General features: G+C 41.1%; 1 protein-coding gene across 1 annotated transcript in view; it reads left to right on the forward strand.

Annotated features, from left to right (window-relative positions):
- Nucleotides 1-21,765, forward strand: part of ANKFN1 (ankyrin repeat and fibronectin type III domain containing 1) — a 193,951-nt gene that overhangs the window by 140,203 nt on the left and 31,983 nt on the right. Inside the window, exons 12-14 of the mRNA XM_052658859.1 lie at nt 5,849-6,064; nt 17,908-18,074; nt 20,880-21,030. Of these exons, the coding sequence (XP_052514819.1) occupies nt 5,849-6,064; nt 17,908-18,074; nt 20,880-21,030 (534 nt within the window). The remainder of the gene's footprint in view (nt 1-5,848; nt 6,065-17,907; nt 18,075-20,879; nt 21,031-21,765) is intronic.

Here is a 21,765-nt window from a genome sequence, read left to right on the forward strand (position 1 = left end):
TCGTTCAGTCGTGTCCAACTCTTTGCGACCCCATGAATCGCAGCACACCAGGCCTCCCTGTCCATCAACATCTCCCAGAGTTCAGTCAGACTCACGTACATTGAGTCCGTGATGCCATCCAGCCATCTCATCCTCTGTCGTCCCCTTCTCCTCCTGCCCTCAATCTCTCCCAGCATCAGAGTCTTTTCTTAATGCGTCAGCTCTTCCATGAGGTGTCCAAAGTACTGGAGTTTCAGCTTTAGCATCATTCCTTCCAAAGAAATCCCAGGGTTGATCTCCTTCAGAATGGACTGGTTGGATCTCCCTACAGTCCAAGGGACTCTCAAGAGTCTTCTCCAACACCACAGTTCAAACGCATCAATTCTTCGGCACTCAGCCTTCTTCACAGTCCAACTCTCACATCCATACATGACCACAGGAAAAACCATAGCCTTGACTAGATAGACCTTTGTTGGCAAAGTAATATCTCTGCTTTTGAATATGCTATCTAGGTTGGTCATAACTTTTCTTCCAAGGAGTTAGCGTCTTATAATTTCATGGCTGCAGTCACCATCTGCAGTGATTTTGGAACCCAAAAATATGAAGTCTGACAGTGTTTCCACTGTTTCCCCATCTATTTCCCATGAAGTGATGGGACCGTATGCCATGATCTTCGTTTTCTGAATGTTGCACTTTAAGCCAACTTTTTCACTCTCCTCTTTCACTTTCATCAAGAGGCTTTTTAGCTCTTCTTCACTCTCTGCCATAAGGGTGGTGTCATCTGCTTATCTGTGGTTATTGATATTTCTCCCAGAAATCTTGATTCCAGCTTGTGTTTCTTCCAGTCCAGCGTTTCTCATGATGTACTCTGCATAGAAGTTAAATAAGCAGGGTGACAATATACAGCCTTGACGTACTCCTTTTCCTATTTGGAACCAGTCTGCTGTTCCATGTCCAGTTCTAACTGTTACTTCCTGACCTGCATACAGATTTCTCAGGAGGCAGGTCAGGTGGTCTGGTATTCCCATCTCTTTCAGAATTTTCCACAGTTTATTGTGATCCACACAGTCAAAGGCTTGGGCTTAGTCAATAAAGCAGAAATAGATGTTTTTCTGGAACTCTCTTGCTTTTTCCATGATCCAGCGGATGTTGGCAATTTGATCTCTGGTTCCTCTGCCTTTTCTAAAACCAGCTTGAACATCAGGGAGTTCACGGCTCACGTATTGCTGAAGCCTGGCTTGGAGAATTTTGAGCATTACTTTACTAGCATGTGAGGTGAGTGCAATTGTGCGGTAGTTTGAGCATTCTTTGGCATTGCCTTTCTTTGGAATTGGAATGAAAACTGACCTTTTCCAGTCCTGTGGCCACTGCTGAGTTTTCCAAATTTGCTGGCATATTGAGTTCAGCACTTTCACAGCATCATCTTTCAGGATTTGAAAGAGCTTTGTTCATAGTGATGCTTTCTAAGGCCCACTTGACTTCACATTCCACGATGTCTGGCTCTAGATTAGTGATCACATCATCATGATTATCTGGGTCGTGAAGATCTGTTTTGTATAGTTCTTCCATGTATTCTTGCCACCTCTTCTTAATATCTTCTGCTACTGTTAGGTCCAGACCATTTCTGTCCTTTATCGAGCCCATCTTTGCATGAAATGTTCCCTTGGTATCTCTAATTTTCTTGAAGAGATCTCTAGTCTTTCCCATTCTGTTCTTTTCCTCTATTTCTTTGCATTGATCACTGAAGAAGGCTTTTTTATCTCTTCTTGCTATTCTTTGGAACTCTGCATTCAGATGCTTATATCTTTGCTTTTCGCCTCTCTTCTTTTCACAGCTATTTGTAAGGCCTCCCCAGACAGCCATTTTGCTTTTTTGCATTTCTTTTCCATGGGGATGGTCTTGATCCCTGTCTCCTGTACAATGTCACAAACCTCAGTCCATAGTTCATCAGGCACTCTATCTATCAGATCTAGTCCCTTAAATCTATTTCTCACTTCCACTGGATAATCATAAGGGATTTGATTCAGGTCATACCTGAATGGTCTAGCGGTTTTCCCTACTTTCTTCAATTTGAGTCTGAATTTGGCAATAAGGAGTTCATGATCTGAGCCACAGTCAGCTCCCAGTCTTGTTTTTGTTGACTGTATAGAGCTTCTCCATCTTTGGCTGCAGAGAATATAATCAGTCTGATTTCAGTGTTGACCATCTGGTGATGTCCATGTGTAGAGTCTTCTCTTGTGTTGTTGGAAGAGGGTGTTTGCTATGACCAGTGCATTTTATTGGCAAAACTCTATTAGTCTTTGCCCTGCCTCATTCTGTATTCCAAGGCCAAATTTGCCTGTTACTCCAGGTATTTCTTGACTTCCTACTTTTGCATTCCAGTCCCCTAGAATGAAAAGGACATCTTTTTGAGGTGTTAGTTCTAAAAGATCTTGTAGGTCTTCATAAAACCATTCAACTTCAGTTTCTTCAGCATTACTGGTTGGGGCATAGACTTGGATTACTGTGATATTGAATGGTTTGCCTTGAAAACGAACAGAGATCATTCTGTCATTTTTGAGATTGCATCCAAGTACTGCATTTCGGACTCTTTTGTTGACCATGATGGCTACTCCATTTCTTCTGAGGGATTCCTGCCCACAGTAGTAGATATAATGGTCATCTGAATTAAATTCACCCATTTTAGGTCGCTGATTCCTAGAATGTCGACGTTCACCTTTGCCTTCTCTTGTTTGACCACTTCCAATGTGCCTTGATTCATGGACCTGACATTCCAGATTCCTATGTAATATTACTCTTTACAGCATCAGATCTTGCTTCTATCACCAGTCACATCCACAACTAGGTATTGTTTTTGATTTGGTTCCATCCCTTCATTCTTTCTGGAGTTATTTCTCCACTCATCTCCAGTAGCATATTGGGCACCTAATGACCTGGGGAGTTCCTCTTTTGGTATCCTATCATTTTGCCTTTTCCTACTGTTCATGGAGTTCTCAAGGCAAGAATACTGAAGTGGCTTGCCATTCCCTTTTCCTATATAGGTCATTAAAAAATACTGAGTGGAGTTCCTTGAGCCTTTTTCTAGATCTTGTCTTTATTAGTTATCTATCTTTATATATAGAAGTGTGTATATGCCAATCCCAATCTCCCAATTTATCTCTCCCTATCTTTTCCCCCTTGGTAACTATAAGTTTGCTCCCTACATCTGTGACTCTATTTCTGTTTTGTAAATAAATTTATTTCTACAATTTTTTTTAGATTCCTTTTCCACAGCTTTTAGAAATAAGTGTTAATGAGCTAAAGCCAGGTAACAATTCATGAATATTATGTCTTTTTCATTTTTCAAGGTGGGGGCAAAAGGGTTTTCCCCAAATTTTATTATTTTCCAGGCCTTCATATCTTATTCCAGACTTCCTTCAACTTCCTGTGGCACTGCAAACTGAATAAAGATCTTTAAGTATTCTGCATCTGTCTAGGGCTTACTGACACCCCTGCGATGTGCTGTGGTTACACCCTAGATGCTTGCCGGTGAGCCATCATATGGCTCTTTACCGTGTAGAATCCTCAGGGTTCCCAGATCTGCTAGTCCTGACTGCATAGCACGACAGGCATTAACATGGTCTGTTTTTCCTTTAGGCTCTAAAGAACCCCACATTTGCCCCCTTATATGGCTGCAATTTACTTTCACAAGGATATTCTTCTTTTACGTTGGGCTCTTCCCAGAGCTAACTATCTAATTCAATTAATTATCAACATAGAATTTCAGAAAGATTTTTAGTGCTTTCTTGTTTAGTCTCTTAGTCAACACATCCAAAGCTAATAGTGGACCAATGATAATAACTCTGCCTAAATGAAATGATCATCTCATTCAATGTCTACCCACCCACTTTGATCCCAAGCAAATCATATTTTCCAGTGTCCTAATGATAATATGTGAATTCAGACAACAAAAACTTCTTGAGCTATTGCTATGTACCAGGCACTGTGCAAGGAACCCAGAGAAAAAGAGATGGATCTCATGACATTCACATCAATACACCGGAGAGCCAGGGTCGTGCTAAGATGCAAGTTGGTACCAGAAACAGCAAGGGACAAAAGAGGAGATGCTAAATTCTACCTATAAGAGTTGAGAAATTCCTCCCAGAGGAGGTGAAACCTGAGATGAATCTTAAAAACAAGTAAGTGTTGTTTTCCAGTCGGAGCAGTAAAGAAAGCCTATACCCTATCTACCTGTATCAAGCTTGAGAGTACAAAATACTTCCTCATACATTGCTTGATTTAATCCATCACTCTCTAAGGTAAGGATTAGCATAAGGGATGTCTGAGCTATAAGGAATCTTAATTTTAGCTGATGAAGCTCGGGGCCAGAAAGAGTAAGTCATTTTTCAAAAGTCTAAGTGTTAATGAACAGCAGCCAGCCTGAAACTCAACACCAGGATAACTAAAAACTTAACAGCAGTAATGTGCTGGAGTCAACTTGTACTCACTTAGAAGAGACAGCTGTTAAGTATTCAGAACTTTTCAAAGCCTGCTATCAAACTTTTGATAACATGAAATAAAATATTGTGGGAGTATTTACATTACAAAAATTGGCATATTCTATATATCCGGACTTTTTTTTTTTGATGGCCGGTTTACCAGCATGCCACTGCTGATTAAGCCAGTATGACCTTGCAGCAAACTGCTTTATATATAAGGCTGTAGTAAGAGCCTTACCCAGTTATTTCCCTATGATATATAAGTTAATTGTTGGAAAGCAATAATCTGACTGAGTAGTTAGGCCATTTTTTAAAATAGCAAGCCTGCCAAATGAATTTTTATAATGTCAACAATTATTTATGAAATTTCTTATTTATCAATATGCATTCTGCCCTTGTAAATTAAGAAGAAGAAAAAGACACAGTGCCTACCTATGAGGATCATTCCAGTGTTTTTGTAAATGTGGATACTGATCAGCTGGCTCATTTATTTTTAGGTCATCCTAATTACTTATACAAATTCAAGTTCTACTTTTGCTCTCCTGCTAACAGGCTATCTCGTCAGCACTTATATGAGCTCACAAAAATCACAGCTAAGCTCTGAGATGATTAATAATTTTAAAAAAACCATAGATATTCAAAGGAAAGGGAGATTTTATCCTATTCATCTACTGCTCTAAGTCAAAAATCTTTAAGCTTTGCACATGTGTAAAACTGCTTATTTTAATAACATCTGCCTGGGCCCCTCCAAAATTTAATGTGGCATCCTTCTCTTCTTACCTTTCTAAAAGTATTGTCTACCTTGTTGACCTAGCTCACAAACAATTTCAACAAATTTTTAAATAAATAGAACTCTCTGAAATGCAGATAAGTCAAACCAGGCCAATCTTCCAATTAAAGTATCTTGAAGGGAATGTGCAGTCATCTGGGGACCTGTACAATGTGCTACATTGTCAATTCACGTCTTCATTTTGAACAACCCCACTTCATACCAGCTTACTGTAGATCTCTTGAAAACTCCACAAGTAGCATACTTGAAATATCAGGCATTTTTCTTTAAAACATCTGGGATTCTCTTCAAGTGCTGGTAACTGAGGTTTATGTGCTGGTGTGTCTATGTGGGTAAGAGATATTTACAGACATTAAATTTGCTTAAAAAAACATAATTTTTGTGCCTCTTGCTATAATCTTCGCAGGCTTATGGTAAAGACATTTTCTTTGAGCGTCTGTTAAGTACATTTCTATGATGCTACATATTCTAAGTTTAAATCTGCTTAACAACAACAAAACAGCTTCTCAGAAACATCAGATAATTATTCAGTGTCTTTTGTTGCAGTTATCTTGCTTCATTTGCGCGTGATCAAAGCTACCAGAAATCTGTTCATTTCTAGAATTTACTTGGGACACACAACTTGGGAAGAGTTTACTATGAACCCATTAAAGATCGACATGGAAACATCCTCATAGTCACCATCAGAGAAGTGGAGATGCTCTATTCATTTTTCAATGGAAAATGGATGCAGATCTCAAAACTGCAAAGCCAGAGGAAGTCTCTCTCAACACCTGAGGAGCCAACAGCCTTAGACATTTTACTGATAACCATCCAGGTATGTAGTCTTTTCAATTTCGCAAAACATTTAAAGTTCCAAACTCTTTTAATTGAACCTCTAGTGAAATATACCAAGAGCCAGTTACATATGCACAAATGGAAAGAAAAGGTCCAGAGACATATCATTGTTTGCATTCCACACATAGGAAAGATGCAGAAACATCCTTCAGTTCTTCACTTCTACAAGCCCCTTCAAAGGCCCTAACAACTTCACATTTATAATTTTCTACTCTTTTCCTTAAGGAAAGCATCAAAAATGGAGTTATTTTCAGGCCCCATCAAACTTGGGTTTGCCCCTAAACATACAGCTAGAAAACGGCAGAGCTGAAATCTGAATTCAGATCTTCTGCTGGAAGCAGGCTTCTTCCTGCCATTTTAACAGCACATTTGAGGGCAGGAGTTAGGATTTTGGTGAGTGGGGGACGGGAGAGAGAACTAAATAGTCACGGAGACGCAAACACCAGGCAGCTGAGATCCAGCCTCCCGCCTGGATGGCAGAGCTGGAATCTGCTGCCTTGCGCTCCAAGCTCCGCGCTCACTCCATGCCGCCCCACCGCCTCGGGTGCTCTCTCTCTCTTCTTCTCTCTCTCACACACTCTCTTTTCTTTTCTTTTTTGTCGTGCTGGGTCTAGTTGTCCCACGGCTTGTGGGGTGTCAGCTCCCTGACCAGGGATCAAACCCACATGCCCTGCATTAGAAGGCAGGTTCTTAACCCCTGGACCACCAGGGAAGTGCCCTCACATGTTCTTATGTGAACATGGGCTTCAAGCTGTGGTTTGGTTTTGTTTTTTCCTTCTTTTAAACCCAGTGATGAGAACAAGTTCTGTAGAGCTCTCCAGTTGTGTGGTAAAGCTAGGAGAAACAACTGCCTTAAGGCCTACATAACCAATGGCATATATCCACAAAATGGCCAATCTGGAATAATGGGAAAGGGCTCAATCTCACAAGCCAAACCTAAGCCTTGACCCAGTAACCCCACATGATCACCTTAAACAGCTAAACCACTAGCCTGCTGACTTAGGTCCATCCTCCACTGAGGCGTGGCTTGTACAATAATCTCACCTTTCTGTACTTTTCTGGCCCAGACCAGGATAAAGTCCATCACAGCAAAGGTAAGCTAACTGGTCAAAGCCAATACCTCTGGATTTCGTTTCATGGAATTTGGGTTCATATGAAATTTATAGAGGGTGATGCTGTGTGTGTGTGTGTGTGTGTGTGTGTGTAGGTGTAGGTGTAGGTGGGAGCAGAGAACGCAGACACATTCGTGGTTCCCCTTTCACCTTTTATAAGTAAGTGCTAAAAGAAACATTTAAAAAATCATAATAAATTGAGCTTTTACAGGGTGACTAATACACTAATCCCTTATAGGGATAAACTGGAGTCTGGGCTACCTTTGCTCCTAGAAACGAAACACATCACAGGCCCCAGCATGATATAATACCTGGTTTCTCCTAGACTTATTACATTAAAAATGTGTTACAGGTGCAGAAAAATTCCAATCTGGCAAAAAGTTGTTAGAGGAGACCAAAAATAGAGGCAAGATCAGGTTTCCACACAGATCCAAGTGGAAAATTTACCCCCGCTGACTGGCACATTCCTGCTTGATGTCATTCCCACCCACCCCCTACTTCTCCTTTTTCCTCCTTCTACTTTTTCTCTCTCCCCTCCTTCCCATACAGGTCTCACACTAAAGAGGAAATGGGTGAATAAAATCGCTAGGGTAATCACTCTTAGACCTAACATTTAATTTCGTTAGGAGGTAGCCCCACCAACTCAACATAGAGATAGATCTTGGTATTGACCAAAGGAGGCTGGATAATTCCCACAATTACAGGCCACAGACCCATTCTTTTTTCTTAGGGTCACTCAAGTGATGACCACTAGGCCTTCTGATTGGAAGCCTGAGCTTCTTTCTGTTTCATCACACCGCATTTTGAGGCACTGCTATGGAACAAGGCTGACAGTATGAGTCTTGACTCCACCGTTTTTGTTTATGTCACTAGAGCAAGTTATTTAATTTCTTACCCCCTGTCCTTCCTCTTCTGAAAATAAAACCTACTTCATGGGTCTCTAATGAGGATTAAATGAGTTAAATATATAAAGCATTAGAAGAACAGCACAAAGTGAATGCTTAGTAAATGCTGTTGTTGTTGTTATTGACCAGTCGCTAAGTTGTGTCTGACTCTTTGTGACCCCACAGACTACAGCAGGCCAGGCTTCCCTGTCCTTCACTGTCTCCTGGAGTTTGCTCAAATTCATGTCCATTAAGTTGGTGATGCTATCCAACCGTCTCATCCTCTGTCACCCTCTTCTCCATTTGCCTTTTATCTTTCCCAGCATCAGGGTCTTTTTCAATGAGTCAGCTCTTCGTATCAGGTGGCCAAAGTATTGCAGCTTCAGCATCAGTCCCTCCAATAAATATTCAGGATTTATTTCCTTTAGGATTGATTGGTTTGATCTCCTTGCTATCCAAGGGAATCTCAAGAGTCTTCTCCAGCACCATAATTCAAAATCATCAATTCTTCAGCTCCTTTCCTTTACGGTCCAACTCTCACATCCGTACATGACTACTGAAAAAGCCATAGCTTTGACTATATGGACCTTTGTTGGCAAAGTGATATCTCTGCTTTTTAATACACTGTCTAGGTTTGTCATAGCTTTCCTTCCAAGGAGCAAGTGCCATTTAATTTTATGGCTGCAGTCACCATCTGCAGTGATTTTTGAGCCCAAGGAAATAAAATCTGCCATTGTTTCCACTTTTTCCCCTTTTATTTGCTATGAAGCGATTGGCATTAGATGCCATGATCTCGCTTTTCTTAAGTTGGGTTTTAAGTCAGCTTTTTTACTCTCCTCTTTTTCACTTTCTTCTTTCACCCTCAAAAGACTTTTTAGTTCCTCTCCACTTTCTGCCATTAGAGTGGTATCATCAGCATATTGTCATTGATATTTCTCCTGGCAATCTTGATTCCACCTTGTGAGCCATCCAGTCCAGCATTTCCAATAATGTGCTCTGCATACAAGTTAAATAAACAGGGTGACAATATACAGCCTTGTTGTATACGTTTCCCAATTTTGAACCAGTCTATTATTCCATGTCTGGCTCCAACTATTGTTTCTTGACCTGAATACAGGTTTCTCAGGAAACAGGTAAGGTGGTCTGCCTGGTATTCCCATCTCTCAAGAATTTTCCATAGTTTGTTGTGATCCACACAATCAAAGGTTTTAACATAGTCAATGAAGCAGAAGTAGATGTTTTTCAGGAATTCCTTTGTTTTCAAATAGCCGATATTCCAGTGAATCTCTGGTTCCTCTGTCTCTTTGAAACCCAGCTTGTACATCTGAGAGATCTTAGTTCACATACTACTGAAGCCTAGGTTGAAGAATTTTAAACATGACCTTGCTAGCTTGTGAAATGATCGTAATTGTATGGTAGTTGACATTCTTTGTCACTGTCCTTCTTTGGGATTGGAAAGAAAACTGATCTTTTCCAGTCTTATGGCCACTGTTGAGTTTTCCAAATTTGCTGACATACTGAGTGCTGCACTTTAACAGCATCATCTTTTAGTATTCTAAATAGCTGAGCTGTTAGTTATTTTTATTATTTCTCTACTCAGAAAAATCCAACCAATACTAGGTTCTCCTCAGGGCACACCCAGTTCATCGCCTCCTCATCCCTACTCTCCCAGGAGACCTTAGGTACTGGTTCATTCAACCCTTGGAGTATTTCACTACTTCCTCTCCTTTACATAAGAAGTAAGGAAAAACTGTATAAATTTAGACTAAAAATAAAGACTATGTGATCCACAATGGAATTTTTAAAACAGATAAGGGCTTTAACACAATCTGGGCCCACAACTAATGTACTAATCCTTTAGGGCCCCAGGGAACTTCCAGGGTCTAACCCATTCAAATTCCTGACCCTCTCAAGTATCAGACCTTCATAGAAGGCCTCTCTCGTGTATCTGGAAGGGAAAGAGAAACCCTTCCCACACTTTCCTGGGAAGGAAAAGGGAGTTAGTACAGACAAGTCAGAATCCCCCTGAGCAAAGTAACTGGCAATGAAAGCACAGCTGACCCTTGAACAAACATCACAGGAGTTAGGGGTGCCGATAAGCCCACCTCCAGCAGTGAATTCACATATAACTTTTGACTCTTCCAAAATTTAACTACTAATACCCTATCACTGACCAGAGCTTTACCAATAACATAAATAATTGATTAGCACATTTTATATGTATTATATAGTATATTCTTATAATAAGATTGAGAAAAGAAAATGCTATTAGGAAAATCATAAGGAAAAGGAAATACACTTCCAGTTCAGTTCAGTTCAGTTCAGTCGCTCAGTCGTGTCCGACTCTTTGCGACCCCATGAATCGCAGCACGCCAGACCTCCCTGTCCATCACCAACTCCCAGAGTTCACTCAGACTCACGTCCATCGAGTCAGTGATGCCCTCCAGCCATCTCATCCTCGGTCGTCCCCTTCTCCTCCTGCCCCCAATCCCCCCCAGCATCAGAGTCTTTTCCAATGGGTCAACTCTTCGCATGAGGTGGCCAAAGTACTGGAGTTTCAGCTTTAGCATCATTCCTTCCAAAGAAATCCCAGGGCTGATCTCCTTCAGAATGGACTGGTTGGATCTCCTTGCAGTCCAAGGGACTCTCAAGAGTCTTCTCCAACACCACAGTTCAAAAGCATCACTATACTGTATTTATCGATACCATAAATTGATATCATCTCTTTACAAGATGAATCCTCTGTCAGTACCTATCAAAACACCATCTTATACAAAACACTGTAGATGTTATACCTATTACAAACTGGTGATGTTCAGTTGCTCAGTCAAGTCCGACTCTTTGTGACCCCATGGACTGCAGCAGGCCAGGCTTTCCTGTCCTTGCTAGACATGAAAAATGAAAAGGTAATGTGAAAAAGAAATTCATATTTATTTATTGAGTATAATAATTCACACATTGATAATAAAGAAGCAGCAGTATGATCGCTTTGTGGTAGCCTAATCAATCCAATGTATGTATGAATGTATGTTTCACAGTAGCCTAGCCTATAGGCTAATGAATGGTCATGAAATTTTTATGGCATACAGTATTACAGTCACACTCATAATACAGTATTGGAAGCACTGTTACTTTAAAAAAAAATCTAATGTGATGATAGGCTTATAGGCAGTTTCTCCAGTTATGAGAGAGGAAATATACTACATGGTGATGTAATTCTTTGAAAGCACAGTTATAAACCAGTAAGAAAACTAAAACATTACTAATTTTACATTAAATATTCCTCACCTTATGCCTATGTAAGGATAGCCTAACCACTTCAATCCAAGTCTTGTACAAGTGTACACATTATTCTCCATATATATTTTTGCATATTTACTGAAATCCATTGATAAGTAGACTCACACAATACAAACCCAGGTTGTTTAAGGGTCAACTGTATTTCCATCAGAAAGGCCCCTCACAGGCGCTGAGTTTCTCTGACCATAACCTTCAGGGGTCACTTCAATAACTAGAAACCTCACAGGTGAGGTTTTTTTCTGAAGATTAATCTCTGACGCTTGTACTTTAAAGTTTATAACACTTTGTCACATCTGTTTGACCCTCATGAAAACCCAGTGAGGCTGAGTGGGAAATCTGTGTCCAATCCATAAATGAAGCTATGGATTTCAGGGAAGGAACTCATCAAGGTCATACCAGCCAAAAATGAGCTTGTGGGCCCAGGACACGGGTCTTCTGACTCCTGGTGCCCTTCCCATCTGCAGGGATGCTTCACTCACCTTCCCCTTCTTTTTCTCTAGACCCTTTTTAAAACTGTGGTCCTAGAGAAGCTGTGATGAAGCTTGCCTGTATCTTCCTCCTATCCCTGCTTTCCTTCTCTTGTTCTCCTTAGACATTTCCTGTCACCTGCAAACACCCAGGATCTTCTTTTTACACCTGAGGTTCTCAGGACCAACTATCTCTTCTGTCCTTTTCTGCTATTTTCCTGCACATTCCTGCTATGCCTCCTAGGATCACCTAACATAGGAGTTTAAAACTACTGAAATCAGGAAGATTAAAGGAAATGAGTCAATTGGACTGAGAATAAGAAATAACTGCTAAGTCACTTCAGTCGTGTCCGACACTGTGCAACCCCATAGACGGCAGCCCACCAGGCTCCCGCGTCCCTGGGATTCTCCAGGCAAGAACACTGGAGTGGGTTGCCATTTCCTTCTGCAATGCATGAAAGTGAAAAGGGAAAGTGAAGTCGCTCAGTTGTGTCCAACTCTTTGCGACCCCATGGACTGCAGCCCACCAGGCTCCTCCGTCCATGGGATTTTCCAGGCAAGAGTACTGGTGTGGGGCGCCATTGCCTTCTCTGAAGAAACAACTGGGGTCACACAAAAACTTGTTCATCAGTGTTCAGAGCACAAGTATTCACAACAGCCAAAGAGTGGATACAACCTAAACGTCCAATAACTGATAAATGCATTAACAAAAGTGGCACATTCATACCATGGAATAGTATTCAGCCATAAAATGAGTCAAGTACTGATCCATGCTCACATGGATGAAAACATTATGCTAAGTTTAAAAAGCCAGCCACAAAATGCTACACGATTAAATACCCAGTGCAGGCAAATCCATAGAGACAGAAAGTAGATGAGTGGTTCCAGAGGCAGGAAGAGGAGGGACCGGGGAATGACAGCTTGTTAATGCAAGGATTCTTTCTGGAATGATGAAAACAATCTGGAATTAGATAGTGCTGATAGTTGCACAACCCTGTGACTTTAGTAAAAAACTGCTGAATTTTATACTTTAAAAGAGTGAATTTTATGGTATATGAGTTATATCTCAATATTAAAAAGTGGAAGTAATAAAGACTATAGTAACCTGGAGAGCCCTTGTCTCATCTGAAGAACAGCCCTATTCAGCCACAGCCAATTGCAGCGGAAGAAAGTGGTCCCAATGTTGAAGTATTTTTCAATTTTTAAAGAGAAGTCAAAAGTCCAGAATTTGGGATAAAATCGCTTTATTTTTTAAAAGTTAGAAAACAATTCAGAAACTTTACATTCTTGGCAGCCTGTATCATCTTGGGCCACTGGCCACCATTTTATGACCTCTGCTAACCCTGGACAATTCAGCTTCCATGCCTTATCCGATCAAACAAAAGTCAATGGAAAAGCAACTAATGTTGCTCCTCTAACAAGCTCTCAGGATATCTGGTCAATGAAGAGAAGATGAGTGGCCCCTTCCTCTGTACCAGCACAACATGTTCTCTCCCCAAGGTCCAGCCCCAGATCCCCACTACGTCTGGGCCTCTCACTTCATATTTAATAAACATTTTTTCAGCACCAACTATGTGCCAGGAACTCTTCTAGGTGCTATAGAAAAAACAAATGATTAAGTCAAGGTCCTTGCTTTCAAGGAGTTCAGTCAAGGGAGGGAGACAGACATGTAAACAAATCAAGGTAATACAAGGCAGAATTAAACCAGAGCCTGATAGCAGCACAAACAGTGTACTATGAAAACACAGACAAAGTGGCTATTAATTCTACCTGGAAATATCAGGGAAGGCTTTGTAGAAGAGGTGACATTTGGCTGAGCCGGGAAGCGTAAGTTCACAAGGTAGAGAAAAAAAAGAGAAAGACGGCGGGCGGGGGGGAGGGCAGTTAGGGAAAAAAAAAAACAGAAGAGAGGGAGGGAAGAAGAAAGGAAGGAAGACAGAAAAGAAGAGAGGAAGGAAGAAATTAAATAGATAATTAAATAGAGGGCATGGTTAAAAAAGAAAAGAGGGTACAAGCTGGGAAAGTAGATCCCACCCTCCCTTGCGTCCGCAATGGACATTACCCAACCTTCATCACACCAGGCTAAGAAAAATCTACCTGTCACTCTCACAAACTGAAATATGAGTTCCATGAAAGGAAGAATCATGTCCTATTGACCTTGATGTCATTAACATCCTCGCATAACGCCTGATACACAGTAGTAGTAGTGTGTGCTCAGTCATGTCCGACTCTTCGCCACCCCATGCACTGTAGCCCACCAGGCTCCTCTGTCCATGGCATTTTCCAGGCAAGAATACTGGAGTGGGTTGCCATTTCCTCCTCTAGGTACTCAATGAAAGTTGGCAGGATGAGTGAATTCATGAACCAAAAAGGAATCAAAGAAGAGAGATTAGGCTATATATGAGGAAGGGAAAAGCAATCCATTTTGGCTGGAGGCAAGAGACACAGGAGGACTATAGTGGAAATAGAGACTGGCAATGCAGATTAGAGGTCAAATCAGGCAATACATAAACCCAGAGGCATTTGATTTAGCTTAGGAGGCCTTTCTGGCTTCCCTGGTGGCTCAGCTGGTAGAGAATCCGCCTGCAAGGCGGGAGACCTGGCTTCGATCCCTGGGTCGGGAAGATCCCCTGGAGAAGGGAAAGGTTACCCACTCCGGTATTCTGGCCTGGAGAATTCCATGGACTGTATAGCCCATGGGGTCGCAGAGTCGGACACGACTGAGCGAGTTGCACTCACTCACTCAGGAGACCTTTCTAATGCACCTCAGATCATGTGAACAGGACAGCTCTTTCTCTTCCCATGCATTTCACAGGCTCCGAAAACATTCTGACTAATGAAGGATAAATGACTATGTAAAGGCAGGAAAACATATAGTAGATGCTCAGTAATAGTCATTACAAAATTGAATGAAAGAGTGAATTACTCCATCCCAGAGTGACATTGTTTTTTACGTAACCACAGTATGTTCCCAACTCAATTTCTATTTGTGGTCAGTTCTGACCCCTACATGTTTTTTCTTATACTCATACCCATCCTATATTTTTACTCTTGGGTTTGGGTCTTTACAAGCACATTTTCTTATTAAGTTTCAACCCTAATTATGATAGGCTTATTTTTCCAATGCATAGGGTCATTCAGAGCTTTATTACTATTTTCCAGAAAATCAAAACCACACCAAATTTTGGGACCCACAAATTTGATACACACATTCTTTATTTGTCTGGAACATCGATAAATATGCTGAACAGACTGGCTCTCAGGACCAGTCTCTGCCGCGCCATCACTCAGCATGTCCTACTATCGCCATAATATCCCCATCATCCACAAATCTTCAACCCTGATGTTCAGCTTACAGATTATCCTGGAGATGTCTCCCTGGTCTATGGATTCTGTTCTTTTGCTATTAGAAATTAGAGTTGTGCATATGATTTGCCCATCACAAAACCATGTTGACTCTTACGTAGTGTCTCAGGGTCTCCTAGTGACTGCAAATCGGTTGCTTGATAGCTCACTCCCATTCTTCCCAAAGATCAATAAGTTGGTGGTCTTTAATTACCAGGGTCATTCTGTGTTTCTCCCCTTCCTATTTCAAAGATAGACATATTTGCCCTTTTCCAGTCTTTAGGGACTTTTCCAGTTCTCCATCACTTCTCAAAAATAATGACCTGTGGGTCTGTGGCCACATCTGCTTGTACACCAAGTACCCCTAGGGTGCATGTCATCAAATTCTGCTGATGTGAATACTTCCATTTTTCCTTCTCTCATTAATTGTTTCTTTCTCTTTGATTGCCTGTTCATGTCTCAAAATGTCACCTTGACTGAACTTCCTGTAGTTAACTATCTGCGATCTGCTCTGAAGAGACAAGATGAAAAAATTCAGCCTTATCGATCACCTGATAGATGAGTTCCTCTCTTCTTAATCATGGAGTTAAATTTTTCAAGTCTATCTTTTGCCATGTATCATATAAGTTACTTATTTGCTTTTCTATAATGCTAGTTATGTCCTCCTTCCAATTGTGTGTCCCTCTTCTGCTTTTCTCACACATTCTGTTTTAAAGACAAGGCCTGATTGCCACATGGGGCATACCTGTTATATGCAGAAATAGTACTGGGTACTAAAGAATCTGAAATTTAAAAAAAAAGTCCCTGCCATTAATTTCATAATCTAGTTCAACCAAACAACATAAAAGAAGAAAAATATAAGTTAAATACTCCTTCCTCTGTATGCCTACATTGCCTCTATTATAAACGGGTTTCAGTATATTGTAATCATTCCTCTACTTACCTGTTTTTCGTAAGCTCTTTAAAAGTAGGGATTATATCAGGTTCACCTGAAACCCCAGTGTCTCCTATAGTACCTGTATCTCAGTATGCTTGATAAGGATGTGAAAAGAAGACAATACAAAATAACATATGTTATTCTCACTGCAAGAATAATGGAGTACGTAGCCATTCCCTTCTCCAGGGAATCTTCCCAGCCTAGGGATTGAACCCAGGTCTCCCTGGTGGCTCAGAGGTTAAACCGTCTGCCTCCAATGCGGGAGACCTGGGTTTGATCCCTGGGTCGGGAAGATCCCCTGGAGAAGGAAATGGCAACCCACTCCAGTATTCTTGCCTGGAGAATCCCCTGGACGGAGGAGCCTGGTAGGCTACTGTCCATGGGGTCGCAAAGAGTTGGACACGACTGAGCAACTTCACCTTCACCTTCACCTTCTGCATTGCAGGCAGGAGGGAAGCCCATGTTAGATGTTACAAATGGTTCATCTACAGAGGAGGGGTCACTCCTTCATACGTTTCTGTTCCATACTGAATTCTATACCATTCTAAATACTTGTTTTTCCTCTTCTTTTTTGCCTCCCTAGAGGTAGCATTGATTCCCTCTTTTTCACCCGCTTTGAAAACAGGCTAAACGCTGGCATACAGGAATCCTTCTCTTAGAATCAGTTTCCTGAGTCATCATGCCTGCTTTATTTCACCATCACACTGCTCAAATGTATACAAAGTCTTACCTACTGATATAGGGAAAAGGGAGCATCTATATCACCAAATATTTATTATCTGAGTCCCTGCAGTCACGTAGAGAAAAAAGTCACAACCTTAGTAGGTTGGCACTTCTTGCTGCCCCAAATTCATTCAGTCTCTGCTGCCTATAGAATAGTGTGATGGGACAATTTGCAACGCAAGGCAAATTCAACGCAAATCTATTACAAGCTAAACTTTAAAATCTTGTAAAAGTTACAAATTTTGTGAAGCTGATGAAGACAAGGAGACCTAATCAAACAACACGCATAGCTACTGACAACTGAGAATCTAGCAGAGGTAGGCCAGTTAACAACTGAAGAACACACAAGGAACAAGGATCATGTAAGAGATTGACTTGAAGATCAAGTTTTTATGCCAGGGGGAAAAAATATATGAAGCTTTCAAATCCTCTTGCAAAAATTATCCTGTTCATGATTACATTGTGAAAGTCAAATATTAGGAAGAGCATTCCAGCTATCATATAATTTAGTAGTGACCAATTATAACTCAAGTGTTAATAAGATATATTGCTATTACTTGTTTCATTTTTCAAGATAATCAGTCAAATTCTCTTTTTCTCTTACTTACTATAAAACTTTGACCCTTTTCCTGACACCAATTGTCCTGAAATAATGAGGCTTTTCTATACTGCTTTATCAGTTTTTACAGTTATGCCCCAGCTAAACAATAAACCTCCAAGGATAGAAATTATGAATTCTATTTTTCGTTAGTACCTTCTTCTACCACCACCAACCCATTCCAAATCACAACTCACACAGCTACTTGTGGAGCAGAAATCTGAGGAAAATAAGCATGCAGAAAATATTACTGACTGCCTACCTGCCTTGGAGGCTAATTCTCCTGAAGGTTAAGATGGCTGTACCAGCAATACATTGTTAACAGTCATGATGGTGATATCCAAGGTTTCTAACTAATCACCTAGCTACAGCTCCTTTAATTCATGACACAGTGTACCTAAGAAATGAAAAGAGATTATCTTTTAATGTATTTTTTGTTTTATTTTTCATCCTACAGGGTATTCTCTCCTATCACAAAAGGAGTCATCAGCGTCTCTCTCCTGGATTATATCTGGGTTACCTAAAGCTGTGTAGCTCTGTGGACCAGATCAAAGTTCTTGTTACCCAAAAGCTGCCTAACATTCTCTGTCATGTGAAGATCCGTGAAAACTATAACATTTCCAAGTAAGTTATGAGAAGTTTGGGTTTTTCTTGTGATGAAACAATGGTTGAAGGGATGGGTTTGACGTGCCAGAAGGAAACTGAAGTGTGACTCCGGGTGAAGTTTTTATGATGAGACGCCTTCAGGGGCCAGCACACGGGGGCAAAGGCATCGCTTGGTCTTAACATTAGGGTAAGGAAAGTGAAAGTGTTAGTCGCTCAGTCGTGTCGACTCTTTGTGACTCCATGAACCATAGCCCGTCAGGCTCCTCTGTCCATGAAATTCTCCAGACAAGAAGACTGGAGAGGGTTGCCACGCCCTTCTCCTTGGGATCTTCCCAACCCAGGGATCAAAGCCAGGTCTCCCACATTGCGGGCAGGTTTGTTACCTTTAAAGCCATACCTCGATTTTAACATTAGGATAAGCAGCGCGCCCATTTAAACAGGATGCTATCCTTTCACTTTCCTCTCTGCAGACACTGACATTCAGGTTAGTGAACAGATGCCCTTTTCTTTCAACACTTCTATTTCCAAAATCTTTTCTCCATAACCTAAAAAGTCATATTTTAAAAAATCACTTGTGTGAATGGGTTCTAGTAGAGTGACTGATTACCCCATAATCTTAAAGGACCCTCCCTACTCTCATTCTTCCCACTCCTAATCCCCTGACCTAAGGACTTCGTATGTTTCCTATGCTCTGTATGATTCTCTAGGGAAGAAAAGAAGTCTAGGCCTGAGTTTCTGGAAACTGCTCTACGGTTTGGCATTATGGTGAACGGCCCTGTTAACTTTGGAAAAGTTGCCCAGTCTTGGTAATCTGACCCAGCTTTACAACTAGCCCTCTAGTAGCCCTCTGAACGTCTACTAAAATGAACTGAATTGGGCTCAACATGGAAAGACTAGATGAGAAAAGAAAAAGAACTTGGAAAAGAGTTTGTCAGGCTCCGGTGACAGTTGAGATCATCCTAGTTGCACCTACAAATTTGCTCAACCAAAGGAGACTCTAACTTGGTCATTTAAAATCTGGTCCCTAAAGTGCAAAGGTCTTATTAACTGTAGTGTCTCACAATATATTACTAAATATGCCTTGGTGACAGTGATGGCGATGAGGATGACGCATGAGGTCTTTAGAGCACTCACCAGCTGCCATATTCTCTTCTTTCCCTAATCACACACACCTAGACTTGAAGCCTGCCATCTGGTGGCCACTTCTACAATCAGCAGTAGTAATCTCCGGCCTTCCCAAGAGGCTCATCTGTGGGTGGATTCTGCAGCGGGTACTTTCATCCATTTTCTAGATTTGTGTCTTAAAGGTTTCAATTCTATCTTTTAGTGGTTGTACCAACTAATCTCCATTTGCCAAGGATCCAAGTTTCATTTCTACAAAAGATTCCAGTAGTCTTCATTGTACCAGTTTCATCTCCCTCATCCTTACAGGCTAAACTGATTAGTTAGCGGTGGATGTCTAATGGTATTCCTCCTGGTAATTTATTTTCTAATTTGATTACAGATACTATTTCAGCAATGTGGTCCTTTCGATTTTGTGCATACTTACGCTAGTCAGCACCCCTCATTTAGTTCTCTGTCAGTGATGGAAGAAAAGATAGAGTTCCCAAGCAGGTTCTCAAAGATTTCAGTTATTTGTGAGGCCAACAGTATGCCCAGATTGAAGCGGGATTTAATTTTCCCTTTTTTCCCCTCTTATTGAGACAAAGGGTATATTTTTCCATAGTCTTTTCCAGTATGGGAATTGAAACGAAACTGATATCATGAAAACAGAAACTTTTCTAAGAGGGGAGCTGGTTAAAAGAGAGTATATTCCGATGCAAAGCTTCTGCCACAATCAATTTCATTTTCTGGCTCATAGCTTGGAGCCCAGTGACTGTAACCCATCAGGGAGAGCCCTCAGAGGATTTTCACGAGGGTGGGAAACACGTTAGCACCTCCTCTCTTTCCATCCCAGAACAACAGGGCTTTCCTTTCCTCCCTAGCCTGCTCCCGAGAGCACATTGCTTCTCCTTGCCATCAGGAGCAAATGGGCCCAGTGAATCTGTTTAGAGACTTGTGCTAAAACACCTTACAGAAACAGTGCTGCCCAAGAGGTGTTTCCCTTGATCTTTTCAAGATCCTTTTGAAGAGCAGCCTTTGGGGGACAAATCAGACGTGCTTTCCTCCCGCCTTCCTTCTTTCCCCTTCCTTTCTGCAGAACGTTTGGAAAAGTTCACTAGGAAGGACGGCAGAGCATGCAGAATAAAGACGCAGATGACTGGTTTGAAAAGAGGACAGAATCAGTGATGTGTGTCCCCTGGTTCCTTTTATTGGAATTGTCTGGTGTTCCTGTTTGTGATTCTCCTCAAGCTTTTGGAAAGGGAAAGAAACCAAAATAGTGCCCACGATTACAACAGGCCAGGGTTGAAATGTGCCGTGTGGTTCCTTGCCTGAGTTGGACCAGAGTCCTGCGGTTACCCAACTGCTGAATTAACCAGCAGATGCCCCTGTGGTAAAATGTAGGGTCTTAGAACTTACAGGGGATCTTCAGGGAAAGAAAAATCATTTCAAAATATTTCAATGCTCCAATCTCAAAAACTGATTCATTACAAATCAGACCTGCTGTTCTGAGGTATATGTGGTTTGATAGGTGAAATAAACTTGAGAAGAGCTCATTTTAAGCTCTATTTGGGTGGCAAAAAGTTCAAATTTCATGAACTGCATCAAGTTTTAACCACCAAAAATTGGTTATTCAGGTTCTGGACATATACACTAAAAATGTTCTGAGCTGTGTTCTGAACTTTTGTTGTATTTCTAATTTTAACTTGACTCAATGTACAGAGAGGAGTGGGAATGGGTCCAAAAGCTTTCTGGCTCTGAATCTATGGAAAGTGTGGATCATACTCCTGACTGCCCCATGCAATTGTTCTTCTACGAGCTCCAGATGGCAGTGAAAGCTCTCCTTAAGCAGATCAGTATACCTCTACATCAGGTACTAGTCTTTACCATTATTTTCATCTTCTTTTTATGACTCATGGAAACTGCGTTATGGTGTGAAACTCAAGAGGTGAAAAATTACACGTATATACATTGTGTTCATTGACTTACATGCCGCTTTGCACATACATGCACATTTTCAGTCTGATGCCTACACACAGACACTGAGTACACTTCCGCACCTTTACGCTAGCTCTTCCATGTTGACGTCTCCCAAAGTTCCCAGACCCCACTTTATTGTGGTCCGGTCAAACAAGGAAAAATTGGCTAAGCCACCCTGAAAGACATCAGCTCTTAGCTTCAGGAGAGCGTGAAGCAAGGGAAGTAAATAAATAAGTGTATAGTTAGATTTGCAAATGATTTCCTTAAGAACAGCAGATGACTGGTAATGTAAACCTAGAGCAGTGGCCAAGGTTGTTGCATGCTATCTTTCCACAAACAGAAAATTTGCTGTCAAAATTATTGTCTTGTCTAAGTCCAAACGTGCAGATCTCACCTCCACTAATAAGCAACTTTTAAAAAAGAAACCGTTGGCTTGGAAGACAAGAGTAAAGGTTTACTAGGTTTTGCCTAGTGAGCTAATATCACGTAGCATTAGATTCTCTTCTTTTTGATCTGCATTTACCATCTCTCTCCACTCAATACACACACATACTATTTCTATACACACGAGTGAAATAAGCCAAGTTTAGCCTGCAAACAGGGACACTGTGACAGGAGTGACTGGCTC

The sequence above is a fragment of the Budorcas taxicolor genome, chromosome 19 (assembly GCF_023091745.1).
Source record: "Budorcas taxicolor isolate Tak-1 chromosome 19, Takin1.1, whole genome shotgun sequence".
Taxonomy (NCBI): Eukaryota; Metazoa; Chordata; class Mammalia; order Artiodactyla; family Bovidae; genus Budorcas; species Budorcas taxicolor.